The following is a 19,325-nucleotide window of genomic DNA, read 5'->3' as shown; positions in this document are numbered from 1 at the left end:
TATATTTTGCTAACAGACTATTATATTTACTGTATATTGACTGTATAAAAGGGTATCTATACAGAAGCATGTGAAAAGCGCTCTGGCTGTAACTCTTTCTCTCCATGCTAAAGAGTGAGCCTGGTTTATCTCAGCATGTGTGTTAGCATGTTCAAGGTGGAATGACCAGCATTTGTTACATTAGCACATAGCCAGCATGGCTCCATGAATAGTGCTGTAAGCACTGGCGCCCTCTAGGAGAAATAAATCCCTACAATGCTCAGTGAACTTTTAGTTACAAATGAGGTCGTTGATTTTAAAATCTAAACTTTTAAAATCTAAATTGTGCGAAAACGAAGTCAGATTATACTTATATTTCAGTTGGTTGATTGGAACTTCAGTTGATTCAGTGCAGCTAGTGCAACTCAGGGGACAGTACAATATACATTTCTACATGCTAATACGATCTAATACATAAAAACAGTCAATCAGTCAATAAGATGGGTGGGGAGGAGGGCATTATATCAGGGGTGTCCAAACTTTTTTCAATTGGGGGTCATCTTAGACCTCATCAAAATACCACAGAACTGGTAATATACAGTCATAAATATGTCTAACACAGTATATTAGAGTTGTAATTAAATAATAAATATGACCTCAAAGTGCAGACTGTCAGCTTTAATTTGATGGTATCTACATCCAAATCGTGTGAACACTGTAGGAAGTACAGAACTTTTTATATGTAAACCCTAAAAAAAAAATAAATAAATTAGGGACCAAAGGTAAATGGTCAAACTAACATGATCATAAATTAAATTGTTATTTTTAATACTTGGTTGCAAATCCACTTTAGTTGAGGCGTCTTTCAAGAATTCACAAAAGGTTTTCCATGATCAGTGGATCAGTCATGATTCTAGCTCTGTTGAAATTGTGCATTCTCACTGTTAACTTTGCACTTTTTTCAGTAATCATGACTAAATATCATACTGTAAATTAATTTGCAGGTGTAAGAGAAGAAAAGGCTCTTGCATTTTAGCTAACTGTGTTAACACAATCTGGCTGGATTTTGGACACCCATGATGTATACTGAATATGGCAGTTAGCATCAATTTCAAGCTAGTTTGACTACCCTGTGATTTTACATGAGCAGAATTCTGAAGTGGTGGCTGGCTTCATACGTCTCTGAGGAATTAATCAGCCTTTGGGGCATCTCAATAGGCTACTTGTCCCCCCAGGCACCTGCCTGCTTCAACAGTCCTGCAGGTATATGCCTCTGAGGCTCTGTAAACCATAGGGCGTAGGTTTGTCTTGAAAGTCAGTAGGGACAAATGAAAAGGAGGTTATCCTAAACCTATATGAATAATTAAAACAAACAAACAAACAAACACCTTCAGCATTTAAAACCTATCCATCCCATAGTTGCATCATTTAAACTAAATTTGAGCCATACTTTTCAATTCAATGCATAGCCTTAACCTACTATATTAATGGGTAGAAAAGTTTTTTACTTAATGTTTATGAAATATAGTTAAATGGAAGCTAGAGTTATTAACAAATCACTTTATGACAAAGAAGCACAAGAGAAATGTTTCCATTTAGCCCTCTGAAAAATCACAGACAAAGCATAAAATAGAAATTAATAATTTCTCTGTAAGTTTTTAACCAAGTTGGCTAGCTAGCTAGTTACACTCCATCAGTTATACTCCTGATCGGGTAAAGGCAATATTAAACCAGCTTCTAACCTAAGACAGACCTATGCTGAGTCTGACTGAAACATGTGATCACACCTAAGGGACTGATGCAAAACTATGGTCTGTTTTTCTCTCCATTGAAAGCCCTAATTTTGGTCGGGACATTCCACCTGTGCTTCCCTGTGCATATGTAGCTAGCTACCTGTGAATGTATGTACAGTATATTAGCATACATTTGTGTAACATATTTTGTGGTCATTGAGTCTATGAGTGGTGAGGCTGTGAGTCCTGGGCTTCCTGAGAAAGAAATTAAACTTGGCCCACTACCTTGTGAACAATCTCTGCCTTAAGACACATCCTTCAAGGCCTGTATCTACCTCTGGTGCCCTCTGAATTAATCAGGTCCTCCACCTCTGCACATGCACATTTATAGTCCTCCTGCATATTGGTGTCTTCCCCCTTATCTTCGGGCTGGGTTGCAGTTAAAGTAAAATAAACTATAAATAAGATAAAAACAGCAGATGATGGGGTACAGCTTGCATTATTTACAGCCTTGTCATTGTCGTTTACATTTCCTGTAGCCTACACATAGCATAAAGCAGAGAGTGTCTGTGTGAGTGGGATGGAGGAGCCAGTGTAAGGTTTTCTGAGGATTTCTAGCCACATGCCTGATTCAAGCATCATGAGCAAATACACTAGGAGTGTCATTGCCACTCATTGTGCCTATGTCCAAAACTGCACACAACATTAATTATTCATCCAGTAAGCTTCAGTAACCACTTTATCCTTGTCAGTGCTGCAGTAGATCCGGAGCCTATCCCAGAAACACTGGGCACAAGGTTTCCTCATTTTTCCTTTTTTTTCTATATTAATAATACAGAATATGAACAGTTTTTGTCATGTTCTGTTTTCTGGAAATGTACCCTCAGGCCTGTGTCTTTCCCCCTGTACACAGTAAAATTAATCTTTTCCGGTATTTAGGCTATTGGTTTTTAGGTTTTTAGGCACCAAATGATAGACAGATCAGATCAGACTTAAAGAATAATTGCTGACCCTCAAAATAAAGGTCCAAATTGTTATTGCATACCTACTGTTTATCTCTGTTCTCACCTTGTTATGTTACCACCATGAAGCTTGTTATTATCCATAAACAGCACTTCCCAAAGTGGTTTATTCTCCTTCTTCCACAGCAAGTTGCCAATGGTTATTTTTTTATTAATTAAAGAACAATACATAATTTTTTATTTGTTATAGTTATGTTTAATGTTATGGAATGTCTGCAAAATTCCTATTATCACTTACAATATAGCAGCTATAAACAGTCATTTCTTCAGCACCCTTTCTTCTGTCAGGTTACCCCCACCCTTTCCTGTGTTGAAAACCTTAAAAGAACTGCTTTACCTTTAACTTTTAAAAGTCTAAGTCTAAAGTGCTGACAGTGGAGACTCCTTCCAAAAATGCTAAAAAAAATTAATGAAACATCTCTTCACACAAAACTTCACCATATCAATAATGTGTTTATGTAGAATATTCACCATACAAGCCACTGCGTAAGTTTTTACTGTAGAAACTATAACATATAAGAATGAGCACTTTAATATGAACCTGTGATTTGCCTTGGAGCCACAATTATTGTCTGGGCTGCTGTTATAGAAAATTAATACACGCTGAGGGATAATCATTAATTAAAAGCCTGTCGAACATTAATATAGATGATAGTCAGGGAAGGATTTATTGTTATTGCTGTGTCCTATTAGAGGATTGGATTATACCTGTTTTAAAGAAGTGTTCAGGCTTTGAGAGGAAGCATTAGACGAGAGAAAACTCAGTGTTTAGTTAAAAGCAATCAACTAACAAGCTTTCAGTCTTTCCTAGGTTGAGTGCTGTGTGTGTGTGTGTGTGTGTGTGTGTGTGTGTGTGTGTGTGTGTGTGTGTGTGTGTTAAATTGTTTTTCGCTGACTATGCTGCAGAAGCTGTAAGTGGGTCAGAGACTTGATCCACTGCTCTTCTTACTGCTACAGTAAAGTGTTCAGCATCAGCAGCAGAAACCCTGTGGCCTTTCCACATTACATGTCAGATTGCGGCATATTCATAATGGACTTGTGTGCTGTAAGAGACACACTTCTTGTCCAATGTTCTTGTTCAAATGCATCCTACTTGCTTGGCTTTGCTATCTGTGCATGTGAGCAATTTTTCTGCATATCATCAAACCCATAGAAATGTCCCAGCTCACCCATTTAAAATGAGCTTATTCTTATTTAAGAATATCTGATCTTTGTTACAGTTTGGAGTTAAACATACTAAATCCAGATCTAATGCAATTTCATCTTTTTCTGTTGGCTTATCAAAGATGAGCGACTTATTGTTAAAGCCTAATCACTGATCATCCTACCTTGATACCACACTAAACTAGCTAAAAGCACAAATACACATTAAGCCTACAATGGAATTATATTTACTTTTTGATTATATTTAAAACATACTGTTAACATTTTCTTCACATATGCACATTATCCAAAAGGCGTATTCCTTATGGGTAAATAACACTTTATTATCTCATTGAAGTACTAGATTTTTCTTCATCATACTTTTCTATGATGGCCCTAAGGATGAGTGACAGTTCAGATCTGACTTGCTTATTAATTATTCATTATTAAATTCCCAAGCAGAGACTGCTGCGACTTAGAGGCTATTTTTAAGTACCGCAGCAGAGAAGCTTTTCAGGGGGGAAAAAAAACACTTTAACTTCGTCATATGATATGTATGCTTGCATGAACTGTGATGGTAAGGCCTGGATTCTTTAAAAATCCTTTTAAGAAGGAATCTTCCGTGATATGATCTGATGCCCCCTGGTTCATAATAACCCCATCCCAGTGAAGCTCAGTCACATGACCATGGTGCTTGTGATCTCAGAGGAGTTGGTGTCTGCTTTAGCACCCTGGTGTGACAGTGCCCCCATCTGGTGGTTTATGATATCAAGTCAAATTGAAGGATGGATAAAGAAAGTGGTGATTTAGTAAAATAAAGTGCAGAGCAGTCTCAGACAGTTCTGCACCTGGAGTACAAAGTCTAATGCGTTAATAAATGTTCCTGTTAGGAGTCAAACTGTCCATGCATTTTCAGCGCAGTGGCTGTGTAGTATGTGCATGCAATTACCTGGAAATCAATTAGACCAGCATGCAGCACATAGAATTGGGTAGAAATGGATAGAAATGGTTATTGCTGCAACATCCCATCACTGTGTGCTTCTGATGTACAGGGATCGTGCAGTATGAGTCATGTTCTTCTGACGGTGTGTGTGTGTGCGTGTATGTGTGTGTGTGTGTGTGTGCGCGCGCGCGTGCTTATTTTGGGATGGTCTTGCTACATTTATAGTTGCGTATAAGTGGCTGTTGTGCAGGGAGACGGATGAACGGTTATTTCTCGGAGGCAGCTCCGAGTCTATGGGCTCCCAGGTTGTCATGGAGACCATTGTATTTTGTCTCTGCCATGATTGGCGCTGCTGGGGTGAGCAAGTGTGTGCTATTTCTGTCTTTATTCAACACCTTCGACGCGCGCGCACGCACGCACGCGCGCACACACACACACACATACACTCAATCTAATTCTCTCAATCTCTCTCCCTCTCTCTCTCTCTTTTTAAATCTCACATACACATACACACAAATGGAATGATGTGTGTCCATGTTGAAATCCTTGTGCCATTTGTCATTTTTCTGTCCTTTCTGTCCTCTTCACCATGCATCTCAGGAATGCTTTTGATCTTAGTCACTCCACACACTTCCAAGGGCCTGTGCATGGATCTGCACATAAACCTGTGCTGTGTTTGTATATACTCAGGGTTTATCATGATGCCCTTGCTGCACATGGCTGAGGAGGATCAGCTGTAATGAAGTTCTCACAAAAAAAAAAAAAAAAAAAAGAAAAAAAAAAAAGGCCGAGCAGTGGTGAGGATGATGTGAAGATGTAGTGCTGGCAGATGATCCACTTTTCACACCCTCTGGGTGATAAGTGCAACATCACTCTGCAACATTACTCTAAACCAATGCCTCATGAGCAATGTCACACACTCCGACTTACACATGAAGACGGCAGAGCTGCTCAACATTCTGTCAACCATTAAATAAGACAAAGAGCTCCTTGTTTCTCTAATTAACAATTGCATCCATTCATCACTAGCTTCTTTTCATTTTCCTTTTATTCAGCGTTTTGACTTGGTTTATTTTTGTGATGGTAATAAAGTAGAATAGCACTCTGTTATTGTGACTGCAGGTATCTTTTCAGACAGACCTTTCCACAATTACAGCACTGATTTACATACGAAAAATGCTTTATACACTAACACTACCTTCAAATGATTCTGGATAATGTGATTGTATTATATGACCTACAAAGATCAACATTACAAAAATGTCTTTGTTAATTCCTGGGCCAAAATACTCCTGGCTTTACCATTGCTCTTTGTTTATTGGCATAATAATAGCTCAATTTGTTGCCTATTTTTAATATTATTCATATGTAGATGTCTCACTGGCTTTTGTAGTGGATCAGTTTACTGTTAACAGATACTAACTTTCAATCAGCAGATTAAACACTGATTAAACACTGATTTGTGTTTAATCTGAGAGAATCTTGTAAAAATGCACTGAGGAATGACGTATATTAAGATAATCTTTTTTTTTTAATTAAGACTTAGAAAATAGAGGAGAGTGCAGGGACAAATAATATTACATTATAAAGATGGTTAGGACTGTGTAGCAAGACTAACTAAAAGATTAATATGGCATTCTGTGAATGTTCTTTGTGCAGTTACTGAAGATGAATGAATGAAAGTTGTATACAAGAGTATTAGGGTTTAATTCACTATTCATGCCGGCACCACTTGTCAGTTTTCCAGCATACCTAAATAAGCTGACCCTAGTGACAAGACTTTCACATACATTTGTCATTCTGTTATATGAGTAATTGATGGTAAAGGGCTTTCTCAAGGGCCTAACAATGGTTCTTTGGATTTGAACTCTCAGTCTTCTAGTACAAGGAGGCATGTTGGTTTAGTGGCTAGCATGTTTGCCCTGTATTTCCACGGTTGTGTGTGTGTGTGTGTGTGTGTGTGTGTAGAGAGATTGCATGTTCTCCCCATGCTCCAGGGGTTGGCACCCCATCCAGTGTGTCCCCTGTGTTCCCTGTGATAGGCTCCCATGACCCTGTGTAGGATAAGTGGTACAGAGAAAGGATGGACAGATGGCACAGAAGAACCATTTCGACTGGGCTTCCACTATGAATTGCTATGAAGAAAACGTATTTATTTTCATACTTTTGCGTTTTTTCACCTGTCTCTGAGGAATGTTGACCCCATTGTGTTTGTCTGTGTACAACTGTGACTCGGAATGTGAGGGCGCACTAGGACCCTGTGAAGAGTGCCTCGCGCCTGCCTGCCTGCCTGCCTGCATCCCTCTCCACTACACACTGATCTGCAATTACCCTGTGTGTGTGTGTGTGTGTGTGTGAGAGAGAGAGAGAGAGAGAACGGGAGCACATGTTTATGCGTGGATGTGTGCGTGCGCGCGCGCGCGCGTGTGTGTGTGTGACAGAGGGGATGTGTGAGCGTGTGCATGCGAGTGTGTGTGCTAAAGGCAGATCTCCAAGCAGAGAGGATTTCGTCGGCTCCTCTTTCCACTCATCGGCTCAAGCAGCAACCTGACCACCTGGACCGCCTGCCTGCCTGGAGCACAGTTTAGCGGAGGAAGCATCGTTGATCGGCAGAATGGAATGGTGTGTGTGTGTGTGTGTGTGTATATGTGTGGGTGGGTGGGTAGGTGGGTGAAGAGGGGGGTAGCAGTGAGATGAAAGGACCAGGTGAGGAGAGGTATCGGGTGCCTCTCTCTCTCTCTCTCTCTCTCTCTCCCATCTCTCTATCCCTTTTCACACTCTCATTCTCTCTGTGCCTCTGCTTGTGCAACACCAGCATCAGGAGCGTGGAAGGAGAACCTCTCTCTTGGACCTGCACTCCATAGCAACCTCCTGGAGGCTGGGGTATGTTCCCAATCCATCAGCTCTGCTGCCTCCGTTTCCAGCCACATGGGCCAAATCTGCACTCATCTGAACTCACCTGCTCTCCTCCTGTGAAGGCAAGGTAGTCTGAACCTCTCCAGCATTCTTCTGCAACACTTTCCCATGCAACAAGCTTTAATTAACTATATGAACTATGTAAACACACTGACTTTCAGTTACATTTCCACAGAAATCTACAAATAGGTCTGAAAATAGACTAAAAATAGACAGGTCAGGATTTGTGTGACTGGTGCTATATTCTGGATGAGCAAGTGCAGTGTTTGTACTATAATATTGCATTATTAAATGTCATGAATTTGGGACTTTGCTGGGATATTTAATGTGTTTTGTGCAATGTACACAGGCCTCATATCATCATGTTCAATGAGGACCAAAACAGTAGGGCTGTACAAAAACATTTCTGTAAACCAATAAGCACAGCACATCTCTGGAGGAGGGGGGTGGGGGGATCGGTAAGGAAAAAGAAAGGGATAAAGAAGTCAAAAGCTAGGGTTGGTTTTAGTCATGTGCATTTAATATATTTCTCAGCTGGCAGGCGGGGATTTTTTATTTTTTTTTTGCCGGTTGCAGCTTCCAAGTTCAGAAACACACAAGCTTTATTTTGAAGAAGTATTTTCATTTTTGTGCGTGTGCATTTAGAACGTTGCATATTTGTATTATTTAAAGCCAACTTTGTTCTAATTCTCTCCATATGTCAAAGATCTTTGTGATCGTTTTCCTACTATACAAACAAATACAAATTGTTCAGACATTAGACATCTCAATGATATAAATATTACAGAAAAGTTCTTTCGATTGATATACTGATGAATATTTATTTGATGACTTATTTCCAATACGTTATCAGAGATTTACTCCAGAATGTGTAATGAATAAGAAGAGTGGGATTTGAGTGAGTTTTATAGACGGTATTATAGCACTTGTATGAAATCTCCATAAAATTAAATAAAATGAAGTCTCCAAACTTAATATTATAGGCTGTATTTATGACATCTGTAAAGATGTTGAGGACATAAATTAATATTTTAGCCTAGCTGAAGACGTTTAACTTCAGAAATGGCCTTCAGAAATGTCAGACAATTATATACCAATTATCTGTCAATTCTTATGACGACTCTTGTTTTCCTTTTCTTGTTTTCTTGTTTGGTGTACTACTTCATGATGCTACTAAACCTCAGGTCTAAAGTAAAAGTGAGTGAACGAGGTCGAGGTCAGCTCTGTATGTTGCTTTCAATGATGTATGTTTTTTGTCACATAAGAGCACACAGTTGAAGGTGACTGGTTCACCTTAATCAACTTTTAGAAATTGGTGTTTTGTGGGTATTGTGAGGTTTTCTTTGAAAGTCACTGTGCAGTAAATCGGAATGTAATAGGTTATTGCCCATCTTTTTAAACCCAAAGTGGGTCAAGATGGCAGTCTTACTGTGTAGTGCCGTTGCCATTAGCCTATGTTTGATTTTTCTCAAATAGTTGTCAACTGCACATGCTGCTTCACTTTGCTGCAAATGCTGTCCCACTTTCCTGGAACCATTTGACATTTAGTATTTTCTAATAATAAAGATGAAGAGAACAGGTGCATTAACAACATTATGTCATTAATATGTTGATCAATTTGATCTGCAAATCAGTTGCCATGCCTACAAAAATAGAGTCTATCCAGATTAGCCTTTGAGCTCGGGTAACATCACTGATCACAATGAACAGATCTGATGGGTGAAAAAGGATATTGAAGTGTTTTTAATTCTCTTATTGCAGTAGGGTATTGATTGTGGAAAAGTCAAGACAAGTTTTTAAATTCGCAGTAAAATATTCAGTTCTAAAGCTGCAACATTTACATGTGCCCTACTCTCGCAAGCCAGGCTTCTAGCATTTCGTTATAGATGTGGCCAAGAACTGCCTACGTTCACAGAGAGAGGGAATTTGGCTGACCTGAGTGATGACCAACCACAGATCTTTTCACATAGCCTGTTTATTTACCACTAACTGCTCTAGATAAAGCTCTATAATAACTTTTAAAGATGGGATTCCATTAAATCTTTTGGTTCAGTGACTATATCATGCTTCAGGGAAGCTCATTGTGTCATGGCGTTCAAAAGTTTGCTTTCCCATTGGAAACTGGTGCATGCAAGTGCATATACACGAAAGTATAGAGAGTTGGATCTGATTGCAACCTTTAACATTCAGAAGCTTGTAGCTAGAAAAGTGTACAAAATATATTAGGTATATAGTAGTATATAGGAAAAATGCTCATCTGATTTAATGTGAACATCAGCATCTTTTCTCTCATTCTTTAGGCAGAGCACTTCCAGTCAGAAGATACTGGACATTGAGTAGGACGGAGTCTCTGCCAACATGGAGGCAGACCCAAAACGATGCTTGAAAATGAGGTAACCAGATGTATCGAGACAAATCTATGGCATTGTTCAAACTCTAAGCTAAATATCAAGCTTAAACTCCATCATCATGCCATTATACTAATAATACAGACTCGGTTAAGCCCTCTACTTGGGCTTGTCTCAGGTAAAGGAGGATGGGTGATAGGCCCATGAATGTAATTTTTGACCAACCTCCTCATCCCATCCTCACATGGATCCTTCTGCCTCCCTCCACACGCCGAGGAACCTCACAAGCCACGGTCAGCTCAATAGTGGCTGGGCCAATGGCTCAGGAGTGTCTCTAACCAATGATGGAACTCTCTTCCACATGCTGGCCCTCTGCACCATGGTCTTGATGGACATCCTGGCTGTGGTAGGCAATCTGACTATAATGGCAGTCATTGCCAGGGCACCGCGCCTGCACAAGTTCATCTTCGTCTTCCACCTGTGTCTGGTGGACCTCTTGGCTGCTTTAGTGCTAATGCCTCTGGGGATGTTGACAGAGCAGGCGTTCTTTAATGAAACCGTGTGTCAGGCATACCTATGCTTGAGTGTTGGCCTTATCAGCGCCACCATCCTCACCATCTCAGCCATCAATGTGGAGCGGTACTACTACATCGTGCACCCGATGCGCTATGAGGTTAAAATGACCATTGGTCTGGTAGTATCTGTTCTGGTTGGCATATGGATCAAAGCAACACTCATGGCTACTCTTCCTTTGCTGGGATGGACGCTTCAGAGGGAGGAGGAAGTGCAGTCGAACCTGGTGTTGGAACCTAGATGCTGCTCTTTGCATTCGATGAATAGGGGGCCCCATCGCTTGGTTTTTATGCTCCTCTTTGCACTCATATACTTCCTCTGTCCGGTATTTATCATTCTTGTGGTTTACTGTAACATGTTCAAGGTAGCCAGAGTAGCGGCTATGCAACCAGGTCCCGTGCCTACATGGGTGGAGACTCCACGGCCTCGTTCGGACTCTTTAAGCAGTCGTTCCAGCACAGCAGCAAGCCTTGCAACAACTCGCAACACACCACAGAGGACATTTGGTGGTGGTAAGGCGGCAGTTGTACTGGTGGCTGTTGGGGGTCAGTTTCTAGGCTGCTGGCTCCCCTATTTCTCTTTTCACCTCTACTCAGCCATTGTCGCCTCCTCTCCTGCTTCACTGGCTCAAATAGAAGACGTGGTCACTTGGATAGGTTACTTTTGCTTCACCTCCAATCCCATTTTCTATGGCTGTCTGAACCGGCAGATCCGTGAGGAGTTGGCAAGAAATGTGGCATGCGTCTTTAAGTGGGGGAGGCCACGTGACGAGGAAGAGCAGTTGCCCAGCAGAGAGGCTTCTATCGAAGAGAACTTCCTCCAGTTCCTCCAGGGCACCGGTTGTAACCTGGGGCCCAGGAACTCACAAAGCATCTCCGTCCCCCAGAAGGATGATGAGGACACTCTCTCTGCTCATCACAGACCTTCGGTCGACTTCCACATTCCTGGACAGATCATGGAAGAGACGTCAGAATTCATTGATCAGCAGCAGCTGAATGATCTCAATATAACAGGCAACTGTTTCAAAACAATGTCTGAACTGCAGGGTTAATATTTACAGAATATTTATGGAATATATGTCTTTTATTGTTAGAATAATTTGTTGTGAATTCTTTTTGATAACCTGCCTGATACTTTGTATTTGGAGATAAGGCTAATGTTTGATTTTTAGGATTCAATTTTATGGAACGCATTCTGGTAGAACTCCGCTTATATACAACAGTTGCTCTGCGTGGGACTGACAAGAAATGATCTCATCACTGCAACTAGTTACTAATCCTTTATTTTTTCAGTCCACCAATTATAAGAATATGAGAGGTTGCCTGTTACAGGAACAAGCCATTGCTTAATTAGGCCTACTACTTGGCATTAGAAGTGTGAAATGACCCACGTGACTATCAGAGGTGGCTTGATGGGCCCTTGTCTATTACAGTGTAATGCAGGTTTACAGTTTCTACATGTATGAACATGTGTATAAACTATGGTGTCCTACAAAGTTCCAGATACTGAGGTTTATGCAACTATGGCATAAATGTAACATGAACCATGAAGTTTTTTTAATGGAGGAAAATATATGGAGTTTGGGTCTTTGGCTATATAAATAGAGAAACATTTTGAATTGGAAAAAACACAAAACAAGCATTGCCCTAGAAGTCACACACTTTCTACACCTTGTGACACGACAAGCACAGTATCCTCCGGGCTTTGAGCTTTATGAAACACCTGATTATCAGAATAGTGGAAGCATCAGATAACTGGGTCAGACAGGGTTAGCTGGGAGCATGGATCACTATAAATGTGCTCTAAGATCTTATTTAGCTTTATAAAAACAGGTCTGAAAAAGTCAATTAATTTTGCCTTTCAACCCACTTTCCTAGTCAGTTTCACACATCGGAAACAAGTTACAGGTCTTAATGATCAAAGGAGGCCATTTTGTTTAAACATAGCAGTCAGGTACAATGTGTCAGACTGGTTAGCTTCTCACATTAAGGAGTACTGTGCTATGAAGAAAAACAGATCACATGAGTATTTGACTTGTGATGTATGCAGCCATCAGCTTTGAAAAAATCCTGCTGTTGAAAGAGTCAAACGCCAATGATCTTATAAGGTGAGCAGTATTGTAGCTTGGGTTTACTAGAGAGGTAGGGGTTCTTCTGATTGTGAATAGACACTGCCAATGTCCTGTTATTTAACGGTAAACCCAGATCTGATCCCTGCAGTACAGAACTGTTGAATTAGGAGTATCAACTTTTTGTGGCTACAGTACACAATAAAGGCAATACTTACACAAGTTGATAAGTTCTTTTGCCCTCTTTTACCACTAAGCTTGATAATACCATTTTCTCCCTATGAGTCTTTTTCTTCTTAAGTATATTTCTTTCTTTCTATTACTATTCTAATCTATTACTAACTTTAACAAATACAGTAGAAAATTCTAGAGAAGCTATTTCAAGTCCAAAATCTCATGGTGCTTTACACATAAAACAAGGCAGGGGTTCCCAGACTAGGGTTCGTGACCCCACATGGGGTTGCTTGATTTATGAAACGGCGTCACGAGGGAAACTCACAATCTCCTCTTTTGTTTCATTGATTTATTTTACAAATTAATATTTGAAATATCAAAGACTCTCTCTCTCTCTCTCTCTCTCTCTCTCTCTCTCTCTCTCTCTCTATATATATATATATATATGCATATGTATATTCTCCTTTATATTCCTTTGTATTTTCAGTCACTTACTTACATTACACATACATATATTATTGACGTAATAAAATATTCTAATATTACAGAAGTCCTATATCATAAATCTGCAATTTAAAAAAATGTGGGGTGGTTAAAGCTTGGGGTCACAGAAAATTCATAATGTCCATTTGGGGTCGTTTGCCCCAAAAGTTTGAGAACCCCTGCTATAAGGTTAAACAAAGCAGTTATGACAAGTAAAGAATAAAACATGATGGGCCATGCTGTTATAGGAAGATAATCCATGATGGAGTGGTGTGATCTGGCCAGACATATAACACCATGTCCTGAAGTGTTTTATTTCACTTATACCACAGCAAATTGCCAAAGATCACAATTTTTAATTTATTAACCAACAATATGTCATGCTGTTTAACTATTTATAGTTATATTTAATATTGTGGAATATGTTAGTTCCTGTTATCACTTACATTATAACAGCTGTAAACATCATTCCCTTACCAGCCTCTCTTTTTTTTTTATCACTTAAAGCTAAGAACCTGTTGTTTATAATTGCTATCCTTTTATTGACCAAAATAGTCATAAGCAGAAAAGATTGTTCACATCATGATATCCTTAGGATGTGCAGCCTAAATCAAATAACACAGGATTACACTAATGCTTGCAACTTTAATAAATAAAGTTATGGGTAGGGTGAGAATGGAAATGAAGGTTAGCACAGGAAGAGGGGGTAAGTACAAGCACAATGTTTGCAGACCTTCACTTATTATCCACCCACCTCCACCATACTGCTCAGATTTTTGTGCTTTGATGTTTGGGAGGTGAGGAGGTAAGAGGGAGGCCCCTAGTGGTGAAGTTCAAACACTCTGACCTTTCACTTGAGACAAGGGATAAAGGTGTTCTGTGAGCTTTGTGAGTCATTTTCAGCATGGTTAAAACGTTAAAAGTGTTACGTGTTACTGGTTTGACAACACCTAGAAAGAACACGAGAGAACACTCATTCTCTCACAATAGCAGGCCAATCTCTCAGTATATAATCTTTACTGGTTATGAGGTTGATGGTACTCTTGCCCTTAATTTCACAATAAATTCAAAGTGTACTTTCTGACGAATTGCCAGATGAAACACAAACATGCTACACTACAGGCATTTGTAAACGATGATGATGATTTCCTATACAAGCCCAAATTTCTTTACTAAAATAATTAATTACTAGTAAGATGAAATTAATAAAATGAACAAATATATGAAGTATAAAATATATAAAGTAAAGGCATGAACTTACCAAAAAAATGCATCTTTATATGTACCATTACCACTGCAGTTATCTTTTTATGTATATATGCTATTTTCTTTTATGGTGTACTAGCTCTCTGGTCTAAGAGCAAACTGAGAGAGCCTCAGGTGTTGCCTTTAACACTTTAAGTTATAATTCTTTTGCATGAAACCTTTTTCCTCCTGTAACTATGAGAAAGCCATTTTAATATGATCAGGACCATCATTTGTAGAAATTTAATCCTATTCTTCAGCCTGTACGAGCAGGCCAGACACATGCAGCCTGGACTGATCTGCGCAGGATTTATTTGCAAGTGCGGAGGAACTTGGTGTTTCCATGGTAACTTATCCGCTGCCACATTGCTCTGTAGGCTGAATGTAGTGAGCATTAGCAGCAGACCACTTCTTCAACCATTTATCACACATGATGGAGGAACACAATGGCGAACAGGCCAGGGTTTGTATCAGGTTGTTTTAATTTTGTACAGCCTTTCCTATTACAGTGAGGAAAAAATACTAAATATGAACTATGTTAATTTTCATATTTGTTAAGGAAGAATAAAAGTACTACTCTGACTACATTCATCTCATGTTCATCTCTTGGATTTGCAGTAGCTGAGTCAAGTCAGGCCGCTAGTACAAACTGACGTTCACACATTGATTGAGCATTCTGTAGACGACACTGATGTGATAACATGGAATACAGCATGGTGAAGTCTAGCTGTTTTGACCAAAAATTCAATTTTGATGGAAAATGAGTTCATATGCAGCTATTTCTAAGCATACATTATGGCAGCTTGGCAGCTTTTGCTGTCTAGCTATGATAACAGAAATATATACACACACACACACACACACACACATATATATATATATATATATATATATATATATATATATATATATATATATATATATGCACACAGTACTGTGCAAAAGTCTTAGGTACCCTATTTTTTTAGTACAAACTTTATTATAGATTTTGATTTTCTGACTTCTATATTATCAGTCAGTACAAAAACATTTTAGATTTCCAAACATTAGTTTTCCAGCACAAAATGTTAAATGTTATAGAAAAATGTTTGTATGTCAGTAAAGAAAGCAGCATGTTACGTAAGAGACCACTTTTCAGACAAAAAGCATAATGAAGGCTGCTGGGTTTTGCTGCAAAAATAAGAAGCAAGTGTAACAGTCAAAGTCTTCAGAAGAACTGTGGCTGATTCTGCAAGATGCTCAGTAAAACTTATCGGCTAATTTCCTTATTGTACTGAGACTACTATTTTTTTTTAAGCAAAGTGTTGTCACACCAAATATTGACTTTTACTTTCATTATTGCTCTACAGCATTTCTTTGCATGTGACTTTGCAAGACTTTTGCACAGACTCTGAGCTAGGGATACTGTCTGTGTGGAGTTTCTCTAAATTGCCCCTAGGTGTGAATGAGGATGTGTGTGTGTGTGTGTGTGTATGGGTACACGTGCATGGTGTCCTGTGATGCACTGGACTACTATCCAGGCTGTATTTCCACCTCACATCCAGTGTTCCTGGAGGAGGCTTTGGATCAACCCGTGACCCTAATCAAGATAAAGTGGTTACTAAAGGTAAATGGAAGAATTAATAAATGGCCAAGTCAAGTGATTTTAAGTGGGTTTGTATTGTCATTTCTCCATATGTTTACATTGGAATAAAGTGTTTTTTTCCTCAGGATCATGGTGCAACAATACAGTGGCAAGATCTAAAATATCTACACAAGACAACAACTAATTTAGGTGGAAAAAACTGTCTCAGTAGTAGCAGGATGGAGAAAAGTGTAACAGCATGATCGGAAAAAAGCACACCTTAGCATCACGCCAACTTTCCTTAAACCGTGTGTCCAGTGCCTCTGTAGCTTGTGTCAACTTATGATGTACTGTTTCCTACAAAATGTAAACAAAAGTAAATTTCATACCTGAAAACTGCATCCATGGCAGCCATATTACATCACTTGTGATTTAAATTTATGGATAAACACATATCCTGGTATTTCGAATAAATATTTACATACAGATTAACTCATTTCACTCTACTGGAGGTAAGTGAAGAATTAGGGGTGACATTCATTACTTGTTATCTGTGCTAGATTTGTACCTCCAATACAAAATTAGCAGCAAAATTTAGACAGCAAACCAAGTTCACCAGAAGGAATTTATATCTCTGCAATTTTATTCAACTGGATAGTTGGTTCTCCTCACCCCAACTGTCTCCACCCCTTTTCCCTTAACCACTGTACCAAACTTGTCTGACTTATCAACTACTACAAAAAAAGTGTAAATTCTAATTAGTAAAGAATTTTTTTGTTTGTTTGGATGGGCTTATTATCTGTTCACATTTCCAATGTTAGGAGCTGTTTCGGGAAACAAACACTTTTCAGGAGCTGAAGTTTCTTTTGGATTCTCTGTATAATAACGGCTGCTTGGGACATCTTAACAAAACTGGCAATTAACTTGATTTTTTTTTTTTTTAAAGTAATAGAGTAGCATTTCATTTATTCATTCATTTGTTTGCTCATTCATCTCGAGTAACTGCTTTATCCTGGTCAGGGGGGTGGTGGTGGTGAATCCCAAGCCGATCCAAGAAATACTGAGCAGCAGGCAGGAATACAACCTGGATGGGATGCCAGTTCACTGCAGGGCACCATACACACATATTCACACACTCATTCACACCTAGGGGGGTTAGCTAACTCAAAATTATGTTTTTGGGAAGTGAGGGGAAACCAGACAACCCAGGAAGAGACCCAGGCAGACATGGGGAGAACATGCTAAACTCCACACAGACAAATGGATAACTGAGGATTGAACCTGGGACCCTGGGTGATAAACATCAAGATAAACAAAATGATGCAGATGTGGGGTAGTTTGCGACTCTTTCTAACTTTCCCATAATGATGCTGATGTGGGGTAGTTTGTGACTCTCTCTAACTATCCCAAAATGATGCAGATGCGGGGTAGTTTGCGAACAAATGGAGCAGATGCATGTATATCACAGAATGTCCCCGGTATTGCTCACTGCTTGTAAGCTAAGGGTAACTAGATTGAAATACAGCTAGCTAGACTTCGCACTGTGCGTTTCAACAACGGGACTTAGTTAGTCAGTCAGTTAGTGAGCAAAAATTATAAATGTTTGGGTTTTTATTTTAAAAGGTAACCACCAATAGGCATTCAATCCAAAAGGCGCTGACACTGAAACATGCAGCCAATGACTAGTAGCATATTTTTCCATGATACTATTCACCTTCTACTATTCACAATTTAAAAAATGGAGGAAATCAGCAATGAGAAACTAGTAGCATGTGTTTTGGGTTTTCTTAGAATTCCTTAAGTAAGTGTGAATCTGACAATTTTCCATTACAATTTGTTTATTTATTAATGAATGGCATGCCATAGGTTTTACATTTAATGTTGTGGAACTTTTGCAAAGAAAAGTTAGTTCTGATAATCATTTATGTTATAGCAGGTCTAAACTCACCAGGCTCACTTTTCCCCCTCTCTCTTAAATTTAACAATACAAATAAAGCAGCTTGTCATATTACCAAGAAACCAGACAGTATGACGACTGAGAAGACTCTCCTGTAGTGGAAAACTTCAATAAATGTGTTAAATAAATGCCACCAAGCTTCACCACATTATATGTTTTATTTTATTACATGTTTTTAATCCATTCATTATTAGGCTTAGATTATGTTGATTGTCTGCCTTACATGTTCTTGCATAACTTTCTGGTGAAACGATAATTTATTAGACTGTGCACATTAATATAAACCTGTGATTTGAATTACAGATGGCACTATTCTCAGAGCTATTGTTGTAGAAAAATAATAAACACTTTCTGACCAATCAAAATCAAGAATTCAACTGCAGTGTCGTATAAATTTTCACAACCTCATGAAGACATTTAAATCAATAAATACAAAAAATATTATTTAATTGTGAAGACTTGTGATAGTACGTTTTTTCATAAATTATGAGCTAAGCAAACAGAAGTTTTAACCTGGACTTTGATAACATTTTTATAGTCAACATGTTTATAATTAAACAAATATCTATTTATTCTGTATATCATTATCTTCAGAAACTTTAAAATTAAAAACGAACTTTTTTTTCTGTGTGATTTGGTATTTTGGTATATAAATCAATTTGTCACCCGATGACTGAATGTGTCGAATGATAGAGACCCACAGAGGAAAAATGTACTGGAAAAAAAAAATCCATTTTCTATTTCCTGGGTGGCTTTTGCATGGGTTTCTTCCAAGTTCTCAGGTTTCCTCCCACCACAAAAAGAACACAAAAACAAACAATCAAACAATCAACAACAACAAAACATGTAGGTAGGTGTACTGGTGGCTCGAAATTGCCTTTAGGTGTGAATGAGTGTGTGAATATGTGTGTGAAGGACTGGCTTAGGGTATATGCAGTGTATATTTCCTCCTTACACCTAGTGTTTTGGGGAAAGACTTCAGTTTCACCACATCCCTGACCAGGATAAAATGTTTACTGAAGATGCACGCATGAATGAATGAATGAATGAATGAATCTGAATCCCTACAGTAGAGGGTGCAAATGCACCAACTGCACCCCCTATTAAATCCTATGACCACCATCATCACCAGGCACTGTGTCAGCTCCCAAGCTGCCATTATATGGACTTATTCAGA

The 19,325-nt window shown here is 38.9% G+C and overlaps 1 protein-coding gene across 1 annotated transcript; it reads left to right on the top strand.

Annotated features, from left to right (window-relative positions):
* Nucleotides 1-7,131: 7,131 nt before the first annotated feature.
* gpr61 (G protein-coupled receptor 61) lies at nt 7,132-13,283 on the top strand. Its single transcript, XM_026912903.3, has 3 exons — nt 7,132-7,442; nt 7,636-7,803; nt 10,037-13,283. The coding sequence occupies exon 3, from the start codon at nt 10,329-10,331 to the stop codon at nt 11,706-11,708; it is 1,380 nt and encodes a 459-aa protein (XP_026768704.1). The 5' UTR covers nt 7,132-7,442; nt 7,636-7,803; nt 10,037-10,328; the 3' UTR covers nt 11,709-13,283.
* Nucleotides 13,284-19,325: the final 6,042 nt, after the last annotated feature.

The sequence above is a fragment of the Pangasianodon hypophthalmus genome, chromosome 8 (genome assembly GCF_027358585.1).
Source record: "Pangasianodon hypophthalmus isolate fPanHyp1 chromosome 8, fPanHyp1.pri, whole genome shotgun sequence".
Taxonomy (NCBI): Eukaryota; Metazoa; Chordata; class Actinopteri; order Siluriformes; family Pangasiidae; genus Pangasianodon; species Pangasianodon hypophthalmus.
This window is presented reverse-complemented; position numbering and strand designations above follow the sequence as displayed.